Source organism: Amblyomma mixtum, chromosome 8 (assembly GCF_055824585.1).
Source record: "Amblyomma mixtum isolate Tamu chromosome 8, ASM5582458v1, whole genome shotgun sequence".
Taxonomy (NCBI): domain Eukaryota; kingdom Metazoa; phylum Arthropoda; class Arachnida; order Ixodida; family Ixodidae; genus Amblyomma; species Amblyomma mixtum.
Window position 1 is genome coordinate 15,932,918 of NC_143019.1, and position 18,660 is coordinate 15,951,577.

At 46.4% G+C, this 18,660-nt stretch overlaps 1 protein-coding gene across 5 annotated transcripts in view; it reads right to left on the reverse strand.

The window, feature by feature from the left end:
* The window catches only part of LOC149331467 (HEAT repeat-containing protein 5B), a 56,648-nt gene that overhangs the window by 34,506 nt on the left and 3,482 nt on the right, over nt 1–18,660 (reverse strand). For all 5 annotated transcript variants that reach the window (XM_089556624.1, XM_089556623.1, XM_089556620.1 and 2 more), the window contains exons 3-15: nt 17,739–17,953; nt 14,352–14,460; nt 13,157–13,306; nt 10,953–11,124; nt 10,522–10,676; nt 9,400–9,646; nt 8,074–8,223; nt 4,988–5,238; nt 4,079–4,190; nt 3,066–3,218; nt 2,848–2,947; nt 2,335–2,444; nt 885–1,048 (exon numbers count right to left, since the gene is read on the reverse strand). In XM_089556624.1, the coding sequence (XP_089412750.1) occupies nt 885–1,048; nt 2,335–2,444; nt 2,848–2,947; nt 3,066–3,218; nt 4,079–4,190; nt 4,988–5,238; nt 8,074–8,223; nt 9,400–9,646; nt 10,522–10,676; nt 10,953–11,124; nt 13,157–13,306; nt 14,352–14,460; nt 17,739–17,953 (2,088 nt within the window). The remainder of the gene's footprint in view (nt 1–884; nt 1,049–2,334; nt 2,445–2,847; nt 2,948–3,065; nt 3,219–4,078; nt 4,191–4,987; nt 5,239–8,073; nt 8,224–9,399; nt 9,647–10,521; nt 10,677–10,952; nt 11,125–13,156; nt 13,307–14,351; nt 14,461–17,738; nt 17,954–18,660) is intronic.

Below are 18,660 nucleotides of genomic sequence, written 5' to 3' on the forward strand. Positions count from 1 at the left end.
TAAACATTCTGAAAGTTTCACAGAAGCGACGTTTTTAGCTCACTTTCCTTCTCTCCCAGAATTCTGGCTCTAAACATTAATTCGCAGAGAGTGCTACTTCTCATATGCTCAACTACTTCACACTAGTTATTAGCTCTGGTAACCTTAATAGAAAAGCTAGTTGCACCGCTCCTTTTCGCAGTACGAAGAGAACGACAAAGACTGTCTCACAATGAAAAAGGAAACAAGCACAAAGTCAAAATGAACAGATTGCTGCCATGCATCTTGCCCGCCTTCGAAGCAAGGGAACGGAGGCTACAGTTGACTAACGAGTTCAACTGAAGAGCCAGCACGATTAAGGGGGGACACTGGTCTTGAAAAAAAAATTTTTATTAATGAAGTCACAGTTACGAAATCTTCAGGGAATATGTATTTTTGTGTGCTGATTCTAAATATGTCATTTAATTTCATGTAAAACAATTCCTTGAGCACTTATGCAATTTTTATGCATGTATTTTGCGGGGAGTTTTGAAGAAAATTTGCTGCGGGAAACTCGCTGAAATGTGTGCCATTGGGTTCTCTTGACACCAAGGAATACAATAAGGGTAAAATTGTCTTCCTGCCTATCATAGAACTTAAGTTATAGAGTTTTGAAGTTGTCGCTTCAGAAATGAGAAGGAAAGTGTGTATTCCTATTTCTGAAGTGGCAGCTTCAGTACCCGATAACTCAAGTTCTATGAGAGCCAGGATGATAATTTTACCCTTATTGCATTCCTTGGTATGTGCCCTGAAAATTTCATAACTATGACTAAATTAATAAAATTTTCTTTTCAAGACCAGTGTCCCCCCTTAACAAGCTCCACTGCCCCCCCCCCCCCCCCCCCCCTCTTGACACTGTGACCCACCTGGTCCTCGATGGCCTTGTGGTCAGTCTCCTGTAGCCAGGAGCCCAGGATGACGCTGTCATCCGAGTGGCAGAGGCTGCGCAGCAGCGAAGTGGTCGTGTTGGCCTGGTTCTCTGTCAGCGTGAATTCGGCAACCAACAGCCGCAGGAGGTTGTTGTAGCTGCCTGCAAGGGCACGAGCGGAGCGCAAGCACGATCACTCACAAGCGCCCCTTCCTATGGCACACAGGCAAAACTAAAACACGTGCTGCTGCACTCTGTTTAAAAGAAATGACACTCTCAGAGTCTTGTAGCAATTTTCAGCAATACAGATTCTAGGTAGAAGTAAGAACTTTGCTTCCACCTCCTTGCAATGCTTATGTTCTTTGAAACGCAAAAAACTTTATCCAATGGATAGCTGAGCACCTGTATGTTTCCCCAAGCACTTAAAAGAATTAGATCAACGTAAAGCAAAGCTTCCTCTGAAGTTAATAATTCCCATAGATGATCGGCAATGTCAATTTAGAAGCGCCGTAGTTTAGTGAATTCAATACTTGAGACATGCAATGTCAGCCCTTCTCTTTCCAAACCATCAATGGTAGCCAGTAAAGCTTTAGAAGGGCTGTCAAAACAGGGCTATGTTTTAGGGAAGAACTAGCACTCGTAAAATCTTTTGCATGCAGAACAAATATTTTGAGAGCTGCTTGCAGGCATGAAATAACAATGACTGTTTCGCCTCGGTGAGGCCCATAAATGGCAAAGAAAGAACAGTGGGACCACGAACAGTACGACCACCACAAAGTACATTCAGCGTTCCCCTGTGGATAGTTAACAATCGTTCATGACATAACACTCCTGTTACAATTGTTTGACAACTGACACACTTTAGCAAATAGCACAATGGCAGCAAACAAAGAAGACAAAAACTGCGCGAGCTAGGCATCGCGCCAACTCTTGAAAAACAAAAAACATATATAGCTGTATAGATAACACCAATGCTTCCCTGAAGTGGTACCAGAAAAGGAAAAAAAAATTCAGGGGGCACTTTGACGATCTAAAGTGCGCAAGGCGAAACCCTTTCCATGCAACCTTGGCTGCATGACCGTAGGCACACATGAGCCGGCTATGGGGCGACTTGGATCGGCTAGTGATGACTAATTAGTCATTACCCAAGACTAACTAGTCATGACTGGTTAATGACTAGTTAGTCATGACTTGTGGCTGATTAATGACTAACAAGTCATGACTAACCAGACATGACTGGTTAATGACTAACTAGTCATAACTAACAATTAATGACTAACTAGTCATGACTGGTTAATAACTAACTAATAATGACTAACAAGTCATGACTGGTTAGTCATGACTTGAGACTAGTAATGACTAATTACGACTTTCACTTCAGATGTAACAGCCGGACGGACAGAGTCATGGCCGCAAGTATGAGCGCTTAAAGGTTAAAAGAGGCCTACTTTCATATGACTGTGCTGGCAGCAGGGACATGGTTTCGTAGAGGCGCAGTCGCACCATGGCAGCGCTGGCCTTCAGGTGCTGGCCATACGACTTAATGGTGGGGCCGATACTGCATGAAAAACGAAAGAACAAGCCAGCCAAAGGTCATACACTGAACCTGCCACAGCCACAGGCGTTATAGATTTCTTTTCATCGCTTCGCAAGCAGCAATTGATTTGCTGGTGCAAAGACACTTACGCCTTAGGCTAATACACATACAACCCTTCAACACACAAAGTGCAGATAAAACTAGGATCTGTAGCTGTAGTAGAACAGTAGGCCCACTGCAGCTACAGACCTGCAGCTCTGAGGTCATACCACTCCTTCGCAGAAAAAAAAAAAAAAAAGTCGTGCAGGACGAACATGCTTCTTTCTGATCAGTAAAGGTAGAAAAAACGTTACAGTAACTGCACAACATGTAAAGATGCAATGATTTACGAAGCAAAGAATGCGGACCACTATACATGGCTTACCCAGACAACATGAGCAGTGCTGACTCCACTGGAGACAGTATTCTCCTGACAATATCGTCAGATGCCAGTTCTTTGCAGTGTTTCAGGAAGCTCGCCATGGCTGTTGAGAAAGAGGGGGGGGATTAAAAGGAAAACAGGCAGGCCATTTACTTGGTATGAAATCAAGACAGCAAGAAAGCAGTGCGTTTATAAAGCGAGAGAAGTTGACTTGTACTCACCACTTAGAGCACCCGATCGCCCTTCCAGAGTCACCTGCCACGTGAACGCATCCCCGCGCACTTTCTCCGACTCCAGCTCCTTAGTGGAACGTGGGAAACAGTTCTTCCACAGCAGTAGCATCCGTGGCAGCAGACTGCGCACCACTGGTGGACCTAGACAAGGGGAAGGGAGACAGACCGCTCATCGAATGTCGAATTCTAGGTTGGCATTTCAGGTGGGGATTCCGCTGCTGTTGCTTCCAACAACTGCATTCGTGTTCAGTTTCAAGCATATACATAAACAAGTCACTGCAGTTCATCCACCGACTATATTTGATACTTTGACTTTGTAGTTAGATTAAGCATCCTACAAAGCCAATGTGAAGGAAAGGAGACCCGACAAACCACAAGACAAATATTTCGAGCTAAACGTATTATGTACACTCCTCTATACTATGCAATATTAACGCTGTACTCTCAAATGACTGTATTCTCTCACACAACTGTTAGTACAAAGGACCCTTAATAATAAATGAACTCTTAGCAATGGACTCTTAATGCTTTGGATGCTGACAGTGTCAAAGCATAAGTTCGAATAAACTGGAAGTTTGAATTAGTGCGATTCCACTGCATACAAATAACAATCAATCAATTATGTGCTGAATGGCCATACAAAGAATGCTTGGACAAGAGCAGTTATCTGTTTTAGTACACAAATGTTAAAAAATTATTGTTGGGTGAACTATTGATACATTAGACTATGCCATGCCTCTTCAGGGATAGCTTGCAAAGGCACAAGAGGCATTCTTTAATGTAATCTGGAGACTGTGCCCGTAAGCGACGTCAACACACTCTGCAGTCCAGCCATATCTTTACCAGGCAAACAGGACCACGCTAGGCAAATCCAAAGGACAACACCTCACTGGAGGGCCCAGCTGTCATGCACTATTAAATAAAAGTATTCCAAAAAGAAGATGCTTGTCTAATGGCAGAAGCAAGCATGATGAGCCAGGAAGGAAGAAGAGCCTGTTTACCCAATGTCATGACAGCTCCCATCATCAGCCAACCGGCCTGCGTTCGTTGGAGAGATAGCCGACTGTTCTGCGAAGCACTTCGCAGCAGGTCTTCAGCCAAGTTGAAGATCATCTGAAAGGTACGCCCAGCACTCACTAACCACTGCCAATGCGAGGAAGCTTAGCAAGACAGTAGTGGTACAAGATTTTTAAAAAAGTAAAAGAATCTGCTACACTCCCACAGGGCCGCTGACTGAAAGTGGGCAACACAGTCAGTGTGAAGACCATTCTGAAGATTCTTGAAAGAGTTTCATACAGCCGCACTTCTAACTGGATGGTATCCATAAGAAAATTAATCTGCAGTTAGTGAGCCAGCATATTTTTATCCAAGGCAGAGCTGAATGACTTTTAAACAGGTGTGCTTGTGCTCTGAGTGCCTAACTTTCGCGATCAACAGAGGGTTATCGCAGATGCAGCCTAAAGTGCGAGCAGTTGTCTGCTGCTATTGAAGCCATATGCCACCAAAAGAGTATGACTCATTCAGGCATGAACAGCTGTTTTGGCTGCGTGAGCGTTTGTTTATGAACCGTGCAAAGGAGTTTTGAACAGAACTTTATGAGCCAATGATACATAATACTAGTTAACTTGCTAATGGTAAGAATTATAGAAAAATTGAGAGGTGTGCTTCTTCATTTACCTTAGTAGTATTCGATTTCCTAAATAGAATAATTACAGAAGAAGAAGAGGAGCAGTCACGAGGCACTTTCAAATCTGATGATGATCCCGCATATGACTGGGATAAACCTCTGCTGTATGAGAGAGTTTCCTTTTGAGGAACTGAGCTGGCTTCCCTGGCAGCCAACTGGCTACAGTTCAGTGGAAGACAAATTTCCTTTTCAAGAATGTAAGCACACTGAGGAAGAGACCAACCTTTCCTTTGTTGTGGGGCAGTCCCAGTGGTGTGTGGCGTGCAGCTCCCAAAAGGGCGGCAAGTGCGGCCGAGTAGCCAGCGATGGCATCCGGCGAGGATTTCAGGGACTCCAGCTGATCGAGGCAGCGGTCGAGCAGCGGCGTCAGCTGCGCAGGCACGGCCGTGGCTATGCAGCGGAGGCACCACGCTGCCGCCAGTCGAGCCGCCGGGCTGGTGTGGACCAGAACGGAGACCACCGTTTCCACCAACCCTGGAAAGAGAGACAGCTAAGTAGGTACCAATGTCGACAGAGCCACCTTGAGAATGTGCCAATCCTCTAGAATATTTAAGAGAACCTGGGAAGACAGCCTGGATAGCTTGCAGCCTTAATCAAGCGACATCATTTGTATAGCTCAAGACTTATGTATGAATTAAAAGTTCTTCCAACTTCCAAGAGGAACCATACTCATTCCTCCTGCCCAAAAAAAGATGAGATATTGTTTAGACGATTATGGGAGATATGGGGCTACAAATTTAACAAGGTGTTGATGCATTACAAAAATAATGCAAACGTAACAAAAAAAAAAGGTTTATGCACATTATCACAACACGATGTAGAGAACTTGTGTGATTAAGAAACCATTCTTAGCGATATTTCATGCTTAAATTTCATGCTCCACTGTTCAACTTCTGTTGACAGATCAAAAACTGCTAATAATAAGTCAGCAAATGCAAATGAGCCCTCATTCTGTAAGCGTAAAAATGATACATGGTGCCAAAGACATAAGTGACACAATTGGAAACTGCACCAAAACAAACCCCAACACTCCCAAACAATTTGTCCACAAGTTGTACTGATTTCACAACCACAAAAGAATAAATGCCCCATGAAAAAAACAAAACAAAAAAAAAGGATGATAGAGATGAGAAGTGAGTGCCACAGTATTTTTTTTTTGCTTCTTTTCTGTTTCCTTATTTCGTGGAAAATCACACTAATGAGCCTTTTGAGAAGCTCTAAATCAGAAGCAATTCTAAAATGGCAAGAGAGAGAGAGATGCGCAAAAAAGGGGAAATCAAGCATATACTAGCAAGCCTCAATTAGTTGATAGTGACTGACGTGAAATACACTGACAACAGTTCATACAAGAACTCTTCACTCGTTTTTGTTTTTTTAATTTCCACAAATAAAACATTGTGTGCATGGAACCAGCAAAGCACAAGTTTTCACAATAGTTAGATTGATAACTACGCCTTTATTTCTGCACTGTCCCAGTGGTGCATTCCATTAGCACTTTCAAGGCAGATGTAGACACACTAGCTCAATTCACCATTTTTCCTCAGAGCCACAGTTCCTTTTTTTTTGGAGGGGGGGGCGGGGGAGGGGCGGGGCGGGGCAAAAATTAAAAATTAAGCCATTAATAAGTCACCAGTGGGCGCATTTGTTTTTCAGTCCCGGACTGTCCGGGACTACTTGCGGACTCGAGTCCGGTATTTGTTTTTCTCGGGCAGCCCGAAAGCTCCGCCCACCTGCTTGCATCGCCATAGCAACGCGTTCGTTTTTAGCCTATGGCAGTCCGCGGGCTGCTTGGGGCTGCTGAGAAGGCAGCAGACGATAGCTGCGCGCCGCGCTGGCAGCCATATTAAGTTAGACTCATTGTGCATTTTGAGTGCTTTTCGTGTTCCTGGAGGTCGATATCATGCATTAAACCTTCACATGAGCTCCGTAGCTCCTCTCTGAGCCATCGCAAGACTTTTTGTTCTTGCATCTTCGTTTATTTTCTTGAAATCCACCGCACACGGACGCGCGTTCGGAGCTGCGAGCGCGTATTGTTTGCTCGTGTCGTCAAGAGGTTCTTGTTCGCTTGTTTTGCCACATGCTGTCTGTACGCTTACCTGAAAGCATCGCAGGTGAACCACTCGTATACTGGAGCAGCTATAGAGCTTGTTGTCAACATTTTTGCGGAGGGTTTCGTCTATCCGCCTTTCCGCAACGAGTTGGGCTACTTTGTGCGAACTTCGCCGCAAGCAGTAGCGGCGAGCATACCTCCGAAGCTGAGTTCTGTAATGCACCTACGCTAAGCTGACAGTACAGTCTTTAAATCGACTCAGTATCATGATCGAGCGCACGGCGTTGCTTCGGCGTTGCTTCGGCGTCGTAGTGGCCGTGGCTTGCATCGTCCGCTAGCAGATGACAGCGTCCTTGTACGGTAACCGAGGGGGAGCCCGGCTCTGGCGCCGTGTTCGAAAGCAGCCTATGGCAAGTAGGTCATGTGACCATGACGCTTTTCCTGTCCGAGCGGAAGCCGAGACCTGCCAGCAAGTAGTCCGGGACTGGAAAAACAAATGCGGCCAGTGCTGAACAATACGCCTAGCATACATTCAGATGACAGAGCCGTAGACAGTGACTTCATATTAGCATATTAACCCTTTCGCTGCCAGGTTTTTTTCTCACATCTGCACACACCCTGCCGGGTTTTTTTTGCACGTTAGTTTCCTGGAAATTTTTTGCTAGTAATGCAATAAAATGCTCTGCAGGACATGTAGACATGTTTATTCAGGATAATCTTATAGATATTAGTTGTAATGAATGAAATCTTCCAGCACCAATCTGGCCTGTCGGATTTCCTCTTCTTACGCGGATTTTTCGGTGGCAGGGGGACTTCATTGCTGTCATCACTCGACAAGGCACTTAGGCGGGCTCCTTCCTCGTTCACATTATCATTGGACTCCGAATTCACAAGCAGTTTTGAATTTCTTCGTGCGTCAAAGCGCGGACGAGTGTGGCACATAGCCTCATGGCTCAGGTGCGCAGACCAGAACGAAGTGACTCGGATGTGGCAACATGCGCGCCATCTGTTGATTAAAATTTTTCCTACAAGATTATGAATTTACGGAGTCTCTCCATAGATGGCGCCACATGTTTGCATAGTTTTTTTTTACACGAGTATCATCGGGAGCGGCAGGGGGTGAGTTAAAAAGCCAAAACGAGTTAACTCGGGAGAGGCAGGGGGTGTGCATATGTGGTAGCCCGAGTTATCTCGGGAGTTATCTCGGGAAGGGCTAACGTAAGCAACGAGACACTGCACGCAACGAACGCCCAGCCTACCTATGGAAGAGTCTGAGAGCGTTGACACGGCGGTGGTGCCCAGGGTCTCAATGAGGCAGCCGAGTTCTTGCAGGGCGCAGACGAGAATGTGCTGGCTCAGCGCCACCTCCTGCTGACCATCCTTGCTGCTGTTGCTGTCCAGCACAGCATCTAAAAGTGCAGCAGGAAAGGTGCACCAAACATTTCACAGCTGCATCTAAACAGGACAACTACCAGTCAGCAGAAGGAAAAAATTGCATAGCGATTTCATACAATTTCATATTCAAGAATATGGAGCAACATAAAGAGGAACGCCGAATTTGGCTGAAAAATGGTTCACTGTGTTCATTGCTGAACGGCAGCTTCCCACACACACACGGATGGCAACACTGCGCAGTGCTCCGTGTGGCAGCTGCTTGGAATGATATGTGTTTCATTACCGTATCCGAATTGTCATATCCATGCAATGTCTGCTTCAATTCATGCTACAAATGCCAGTGCACTGACATTTCACTTCACCCAGTAAGTGAAAAGGGAGTAAATACTCAGCAGCATGCACTAGAGTGCAGCCATACAGCTACTCCCTTATTACTCCTTTATTTAAGGGAGTAATAAATAAGGGAGCAATGACTCCCTTATTGCAACTATACTCCACTTTGGGGGGATTCCTCCAAACATTTGGACCTTTACCCAGTAAGCTGGCAAGAACATTGATAGATGGCACCACTTGTCTGTGCTGGTAGACAGGAGCAGCAAAGTGTGGGTGAAATGCTGCAAACATAATGGGTGCTCGGCCTGACTCAGACACTGAAGAGTGCAGTACAACTTGCACTCCTGTCTTTCTTACTTCATATTTAAAGAGACATAGACAAGAACTCCATCCGGTTTTCATTCCGGGTAAAAATCCGTGGCTCTCTCTGGCTTTGCTGATGTTGTTTGTTCCGCAGCAAAAGACACATTGATTGCTCAGAAAATTGGATTTAGAAATTTAACATTAGCTGCACATCATCTGAATTGAAATCTAGATGCCAAGACCGCAAAGGACTCAGTGACGACCATTTGGAAGTGAATGACGACACAGCCTCGCCTCAGGGATCTGTATGCAAAAAACTGCTTCAACGTCAGCACAATTCACTTGCAAGCGAGAACAGCTGGTACAGTGGTGACACCTACATTTAGTTTTGTCGTCTTTTCCAGCCTATAAAAGCTATGCTTTTGGTGCGAGTGATCTCTCTATCATTAGAATCGCTAATCTATCTATAGAAGTAACTTGAATCTGTCCCCAGTGTTCCCTTAAAATGCTTCATGCCGAGTACTCTCCCCACTGCCCTTCTTAGTCCACCTCACCTGAGTTGAGGTGCTTGACGATGAGCTGGACGAGGTCCTTGCAGGCGGCTGCCTGGGCCCGGTCCCCCAGCATGTGCCCCAGCACCGAGCGCAGGGCAAAGGAGACACACTTGCGGCTGTACACGGCGTCCACGTGGGTCTGGACGGCCCGCGGGTGGCCCACCAGCTCCAGCAAGTGGCTCAGCACTGCCGGGAGGTGGCGCTCCAGCCAGAGGCCACCCAGCCGCTGGAACAGCACCACGTACGCCTGGAACGGGCAGAGGCAGAGAGCAGAAACAGAAGAGGCATATTACTCCCTATAGTCTCTATTTACTCCCTATTTATTCATTGACTCACCATTTACTCCCAGTTTACACCCTGACTCCCTATTTACTCCTCGACTCCCCCTCCACTCCCTATTTACTCCTTGACTCACCATTTCCTCTCTATTTACTCCTTGACTCCCCTTTACTCCATTCACCCCTATTTACTCCCTTACAATTCTACTCCACCCTGGGGGATTCCCCTAAACATTTGACCTTACAGAAGACACAGGGCATTACACTTGCTCCATCTCATCTCAGTCAGGATGCATGTACTACTACTACTACTACTACTACTACTACTACTACTACTACTACTACTACTACTACTACAAGAATACTGCAGTCAAAATGAGCAAAGTGTAATATGAACAAAAAGTCCAATTTCATCACAAACGCTGAAGGCCATTCTAGGACTGTATAATCATTAGCAGCACTGGCGTTAACAGCCCAACTATGTCCACTGCAGAATAAAGACCTCTCCCATATGACCCCAATTAATTAACCTCGTTGTGTGCCAGCTGTGGCCAACTGTTACAAGATCTGTTAAACCCCTTGCACAGTAGGACCTACTTAACAGCTGATGCTGAAACTCATGTGTCACATTACGTGAACACCCCGTCAGCTTTCTTTCCCCTGTACTGCTTGAGAATGGCAGTAATCCTCTGTTTGTGGGGGAACTTAGAGGCAAAATGGGGTATACCCTAGGAATGCATAAGGAAGCGAGAAGTAGGCATGCTCCCCCCTGCACCACTACGAATGAAAAAATAAAACAAGGTGCAAAAATAAATGAAAAACCAGCAGGATACGAAGCACTCACGTGAGTGACGCCGACTCGTATCTCACGGCTGACGGATGAGCCACCCTTTATCATCTCCCCGGCACTGCCCTTGAGGAAACCGATGCCCCCACGGAGAAAACCGGAAGCGAGCAGGCCCAACACTTCATCCAGGCTGGCCAGTCTGTTCTTGCCCACTGGAAAACATTTCCCCCACAAGCAGAAATGGAATCAATGTTCCCAGTGCTACAATGGGCAATCCACAATATTGAGCCAGTTTTCACATAACATCGCATTCTGTCAAACATCAGGAAAACACTAAGGTTGGCCTTGTAAATGCTTCGTGCTTAAAATTCCGGATCTGTGGAAACTGCCCATGTCACAAGGGCCCTCGAATACAATGGTCTGATGAAGTGGTACTGCTATTGAGACCAACAGTGCTTCAGAGAGCTATAACGATTGCCTCAACCCACCCTGCGCCTGTGAAGCCTGCTGGGTGATGGCCACCACGGTCCCCAGGAGCCGGGCCACAGTGCAGCGAACCTCGTAGTTGGAGCCTTCGAAGGCCCGGAAACAGATGGAGGCCACCGTCTCCAGGTCACTCGTGTACAGGAAGGGGGCATGCCACACCATCTCCAGTAGGCACTGCAGTTTCGTTGTTTTTCAAGAATCAGGACACCTGTCGTTATGCGCACCTGAGAGGTGCGCGGGTTACTATGCACCATGCAAGAGGCGGGATTTTTAAACTATCGCTTGCCCTGCAGTGACACCTCAACTCGTTCCTGCAGGATGATGTAAAAAATAGCGCACAGGGAATACAAGGGACGGAAAGTAAACGACGCAGATAAGCGCTATTGAGGTTTATTGCTGACGCGCGCAATATAAGGTAGTCACTTTAAAAACATAAAACAAAAACAACCACAAACAGTCCCTCCTCGAAAGACCAAGTCAGAGGGGGAAAAAAAAAAAAATTGAAATTGAAGCATCAGGCGCCACTCATCGCTGTGGAAGATCAGTTAAAAAACCGTTATCAAAAAAGGAATTCAATGCAACACTGAGGCTAAAAAATCGATTTCACAGTCTGCCAAGTTAACAGAGGGCTCACTGATATACAGATTCCGACATTTCCTAATATGGTATGCCTCCATTATCTCGCGTACACGCTGATCTCGATGTCTGAAAAGTATGACGGTACTAGAAAAAATCGGTTTGCAAATTTTCCCCTTCTGCTCTTCTTTTTCGCTACATTCCCGGCAATGCTCAGGAAGATTGCCATAATGATCTTTTAGGGAGTTACGATGTTCACCAAGCCTAACGTTGAGGCATCGCCCCGTTTGTCCTACATAGACAGCTCCGCAGGACAACGGTAGTTTGTACACTACACCCAAGCTGCAGGGAACAAACGGGGCGCGGTGCCTAACGGTGCATCCGCGCTTTTTTCGCTTATATCCAACACCTTCCTGCCTGTTCCGTATCTGAGAGCATAAACTGCTCAGCTTGCTTGGCCCGGAAAAAACCACCTGGACGCCGTAGTGGCTCCCTACCTTCTTTAACCCATGTGCCATTCTATGCCCGTAGGGCACCACGCCGACTTTATGCCGCTCCCTTCCAACGTCTTGGGATTTATGTGCCCTTTTAATCCAACGCACTAGTTTGCCGCATGTCATCGAGATGACATGCATGGGATACCCTGATTCCTTGAGCCTGTTCCCCTGTGCAGCGACGCTCTTTTGGAAGGAGTGAATGCACGATTTGGTGATGGCTGCCTTAATGCAGGACGTCGCGATACCATTCTTCACGATTTTTGAGTGTCCCGAAGCAAAATTATGAAGGGCCTTGGCAGAACGGGGGCTGTGTTGTGTTCCCTTGTGTTCCCTGTGCGCTATTTTTTACATCATGAACTTTATCCAACTTGCCCAACTTTCCGCTTTGCTGAATGTTGTTCCTGCGGGAACCTGCAAAATTTTGCAAGTGAGCTTTCCCACATCATATCATAGCTGACCAAAACGAGATGGCGGAGCTCACTCCAGGAATATTGTGAAGGCAACAGGACGAATGACATGGATGAGGGTATTAAGTATATAAAACATGACGGAAGGATCAGAGAAGAAACAGTCGCTTTTTCATTGTGACTGTTCGAACCAGGTGGTCAGCCATTTTGTTCTTATGAAGTGTCATATGTGGGAAAGACCATTTGCGGAATTTCACATGAGGCCAAGACTAGCAGCGTCTGAATGTGACTGGTCCACACAATAAATGACGGAGAAGAAAGCGAAGAGGTCGCCTATATGCTGTCTTCCTGGCACTTAAAATTCAACTTTCAAATAATTTGACTAGATATTATGGTCCTGCTATGGTAGAATTTATGAATATGAAAGTCGGCGCTGTATACAATCACTGGCGAACATTCGGAAATTTTCGATTACAGATTAGTCGAATATGGATATGAAGAGGATATCAAATATACACGATTCATATTTGAAATTCCGAATAATCACACCCCCCTAGTGAAAAAAAAAAAGGAGGGCAGAAGAACAGAGCTTTATTTTGAGCACTGGTGACTTGTGTCGTTGCAGAATGCATTGAAGCATTAGAAGTAAAGACACGAAGTAATGCAGAAAAATGGTCACAGCAGAGAGATGCAGGCATATGGAAAGCAGCGCTGAGGGCCTCGTACCTTGGCAGCAGCGCATCGCACGGCCAGCACCCGGTCCGTCATACAGTGGCGCACCGCCTTGAAGATGTCCTTGTGAACGGGGCTAGCTGCTGCCCCCATTCCGGCCACCACCTTTTCCATGGTGGACATGGTCTCACACCGGGACTGCGACTGCATTACGAAAGGCATTTGGCATGCACTGCTAAGCAGCCAGCCTTTCGAGTTATTTTTCTTTTACATGTAGCTTAACATGGCACAATTATTCAAACCTAGCGAGAGGACCACTGATAGTATTCGAACACCAGCATCCTTCTAAAACCATGGGGACTGGTTAACAAATTAATATACCGTATTTTCCGGTGTATAAGACGCACCCTTGTATAAGACGCACCTGCCATATATGCAAGCTGTCACTGAAAAAGTTCGTATATAAGACGCACCCGTGTATAAGACGCACCCCAGTTTACCAGTTAGGCCAGTGAGGCTTAATTAAACACGCTTGCGCGACTATCGCGAAATGCACCGTACCTGTGAGCAATTCTTAAGCAACGCTGAGTGATCGAAAAAGGCAACACTCACGCCATACCCGTCCACGTTTTAGCAAAAAAGAAAGAAAAAACGATACAGCTCCCCATATGTCCATAACAACATTTTATTTCTACTTGAAACCTTCGAAGCCTTCATCTTCAGATGCGCTATCAAAAGGTTCACCCATTTCTGGAAGCAACTCGGCAGAAACATGCACTACGTACACGGAGCAAGAAAAGTTGCAAAGGGTGACTAAAAAAGAACGCCGGCTTGTCTTGACAATGGCGAGAAGCGCGATTGTCACCATCTTTTGGCGCTTCTCATTAGTTTTGCTTGGGGCCTCCGAAACAGCTGCGCGTTTGTGATCCCGGAAGTCGTCATCCCCGCCGTTTCATGATAAAAATCACCTAGAATGTCGCGCACGGCGGTCCCGGTATTGAAGTATTAACCGTGTTACAACCGCGTTATTGGTAGTGATATTTTTTAGGTGAAGAAAGCTTGACCATGAACCGGAGTAAGCGATGAACTCGCAAAAAAAAGATGAAAAATTCGCATATAGGACGCACCCTTGTATAGGACGCACCAGCAAGATTTTCGAAAAAAAAGCCGCGTCTTATACACCGGAAAATACGGTATATATATATATATATATATATATATATATATATATATGTGTGTGCCAACTTACCTCAGCATTCCTCAGTGACTTGAGGAGGATGTGGACCGTGTCCTCGTAGCTGCGACCCATCATGCGGCCCAATTTTTCATACATAGCACCGGTACTTGTGATGGCTGCCCTGAATAGAGAGAAGAGATGATGATCAGTATTATAGCAAGCCGAGCTTGTGAGTTCGGAGAGAATCCACAGAGTACAGCGAGTCCCCACCAGCTCTATAAGCACGTCCAAAAAGGCGTGTTTATACAAGTAAAGCAGCTCTGACAAAGGCTGGTTTTCCCCGAGCATATCATCTTTTGCAGCTCTCATGCACTTCCCCACCAAGCACCATCAGTTCAATGCAGCAAGTATAAATCAAAGGGTGAAAAAGAAAAGCCACTGAAATACTAGCTGGTGAATCACTTCTGGCTGGCTACAAATGGCACTGCATGTATTGCACCTATATACAAGACGATCAAAATTAAGGTTTACAGATTTCTAAAAAATTAGGTGCTGAAAGATGCACGAAATTCACCACTGCACATAAGTTATATGGCCAGGGGGACACAAAGTGAGATAATTGTCATCGTGAGATGCCTAATTAACTAAAATCAATCAATGACCTTTTTTCGCTACAGCAAGCAAGAAAGTTTATTTTGGAAACTAAGAAGCAGTCGTATTCCTATAGGCACCCTGCGCATCTAACTCCAGCACGACGCGCGCGCCGCCTGTCAGGAAGGCGGGGACAGTCTGACAGCTCCCGCTGTGTTCCGCGCGCTGTCGCGAAGCAGTTGTGCGCCTCCTCCCCAAGCACAAAATGGCACATGACAACAGCAGGACACATTGCTGTGTTGTAGGATGCAATAATACATATATAAATTCGCCTCATACAAGGTTTTATGGATTTACAACGTGACATTGGGAGACGGCCCACCCTTCGCGACGGGCAACACGCGCGCGCGGTTTCTGGCCAAACAATGGTCAAACCCGTGCGGAAGACGCTTACTTGACTCATGCATTACCTCCTAGACAGGTTTTTGACTCATGGCAAATTCAGCAGACTCGGAGGAATGCCAATGGCTCTCTGGGAACCCTTCCCTCTTCTTGCACCCACGTTTTCCGGTCATTGACTTGGCTGTCAACGATATGTGGGCTTAAAAAGCCACGCCGAAACTCGCCCGTAGTCACACCTTAGGAAGGAGCCCAAATTTTGCGCTGCAAATAATCGTTTACCTTAGTTCCAGCTATGTGCAGAATCCTTGCTCGCTTCCACTGCGCCTTGACGTCCAGCGTCTTTATTGACAGTAAAGGCAAATTTTCAGGGGCAACGGCAACACGCTCCTGATAAATCTTTGCCTCCACGTCTGAACGACCGGGTGATAATTAAGTACAATAATCATACATCCTAATGTCGAAGAGTCAGGGCACTTGTACTAAATGCGTAGAAATTAAACAAACCTTGCAATGAAATTCCACTTTTTGAGCACAAGCTTTCTGCAAGAATCCTGCATGAAATAGCCGGGATACTCCTTTTTTTCCAGAATCCCGGTCAAGAAGTTTTATGTTTTTGGCAGGAGTTTCAGTACGCACAGGCGCTTCGCCGCAGCTTGCATTCTCTTCTGCTTGCAAAAGCTCATTCATTGGACATCTCATATCACCAAAATACTGACGCACGTGTTGTAGCGATAATGGCCTGGCAGTTGCCGAAAAAAGAGAAAATATGAGTAGCAGATTACGCAATGGGCACATCATTTCAAGGCGTAGTTTTAACAGGGTATTCCACATCGAACACCGAAGGTGCGGCAAACGAGAATGTTATGAAGTCAAGTTTTCGCCGTTCGCTCAGAAACTGGAGTTTTCTAATTACCTTCAATGTTATACCGCCTGGCCGTCTTTGAAAGTTCAGGGTAAGCCTTTCTAAAGGCAGGAACACCCTAGGCTTGCGGGTGGCTCGTTTTGGAGAGCGTTTCACACCGCTCCAAAAACACGGTAACGGCAGCAGCGTGTTTACATTTGCCTGCCTTGCAACTGCAGCTCGCGGCTACAAGCTGTCTACTGGAAGATAGCTACATAAAAAAAAATGAGTGAGAGTGCAGCGCTGAAAGGCATTAGATAGAAATATTTCTTAGCGTTAATTTGATCGTTTTCGGTGGCGCAGTGATGCTTGTCTGCGCAATGCACCGGGCTGCTACTTCGCTCCGTCGCACGACACCGCCTCTTTCGCATTGTGTACATGGCCTGCTTCAAAAAGCTTTGTTCCTTTCCTGACGTTCACTCCTCGAAAGAGTTTTGCAGCCTCATGAATGAATAGGTCGAAATCCCGCCTCGACAAACAGCGGCAGCCGCTAGCAGACGCCATCCCTTCGAAGTGGCGGGGTGAGCCTTCCTGACAGGGACGAGAAACTGGCCGCACGGGGGAGCTGAACGCAGTCTCGACGGTGGCGGTGCCTGGCGGGTGCAGGGTGTACGATTAATTTCGTAGACCTTTCCTAGCACGCTTGTGTTCTGAGCTATTTGCGTCCAAATTTTCAGCTCGATCCACATAACTGCACATGCAAGGCGGTGGTGATTGGAGAGCAACTCTTTCCAGTGTGACGTGATGTTCTGTCTGCTAACGACACAGAGCAACCAGCAAAGCTGATAACCATTTCCATTTCACTTCTGGCTGTCAAAATGGAAGAAGCACCTGACACAACTACTGTGTCACACTAGGGAGGAGTTTTGTGTCAACTGCCATTGCCCTGCATTTGCAAATTTGCAATTATGAAGTCCCCCTTGAAAAAATATTAGATTTCAACAACAAAAACTGTGTGCGAGGGCTTGCCCTCTTGTGTCACCCTTGGAAAAAATTTAAAATTAACACAATTTATTCCACACATAACATTCTTGAAACTTTCCAAACAAAACAGGCCTGGCCAAACACCATTAGGCGAAACCCACAGCTATAAACCACAGCCTGTCTAGACTAAGTATCTACATAGTATCTCAATGTTGCTGGTTTGGTTTGGTTTATGGGGTTTAACGTCCCAAAGCGACTAAGGCTATGAGGGACACCGTAGTGGAGGGCTCCGGAAATTTCGACCACCTGGGGTTCTTTAACGTGCACTGACATCGTACAGCACACGGGCCTCTAGAATTTCTCCTCCAAAGAAATTCAACCGCCGCGGCCGGGATCGAACCCACGTCTTTCAGGTCACCAGCCGAGCACCATAACCACTAAGCCACCGCGGCGGCCTCAATGTTGCCCCAAGACTAAAATGATATTGGTGAGCCGATGAGAACTACAGGTATCATGGCTCACAAACAGGGCGCACTTTCGATGGGTTTGGCTGGATCCATCTAATCGCGGGGCCAGGCAAATTCAGCTCCAAGGCACTGGGCAGAGTTTGGGAAAAATGAGAGCCAGAAATGAGCACTCACAGCCGAGCGGGCAGGTAGCTAGGCGAATCGTCCCGATTGCGCAGGATGTCATTGCACTGGTTGACAGCGTCAAACAGCAGGAAGGTGTCCCCGACGCTGAACAGGGTGGCCAGGCACCGTCCCAGCATGCGGCGTGTCGGGGGCCCTGGTGAGCCCTCGCGCATCTGTCGCACCAGCTGATCCACCAGCTGCTTCTGGCACTGCTTGATGTCCGACTGGCCCCCCAAAAGGAATGTGAGCAAATGTCATTCGAATGTGTTACGGGTATTTATGAGGTGCAGTATTCACAGGATGCGTTTACAGGACTGAAGGCGAAGATTCTGTGAAAGCTGTATGGGTTTCGTTTGCACCCATACGGCCATGTCTAGATAGATGGTAATGAGCAGGCGTGTGAGGTTTCACATCCTGAAGCTGCAAATGACCTACAAGGGACGCCATAGTATAGGGCTCCAGATTAGGTATCACCACCTGGGGTTCTTTAGCGTCAAATGGGCGGTTTTTTTTTTTTCACATTTAACCTCCATCCAAATCTGGCCACCATGGCCAGGAATTTATTCCTAACAAAATATTAACTTGAAAGTGGAGGTAAAGGAGACGGAAAGAAAGATGTGGAAAGAAATAATGCAGGAAAAATTGGCGCTAGGCATATATAGGACACGAAAATAGGACATCAAAAAATAGCAATTATTCGATAATTCGCGGGGCAGTTCACTGCTTTTTGAGGCTAGGACAGGGACTCAGAGAACAAAAACGTATAGGTCCAAATTTGAAGAAGTGGATATTTTGTGCTCTGCTTGTAAAACGGAAACAGAGACCATAGAACACTTGGTTCTGAGGTGCGCAGAACTCCGCCCAGCCCTCCCAGAGGGGGCAGCAACGGCCATAGAGATAGCACTGGGATTTACTGGGGAGGACGGGCGAG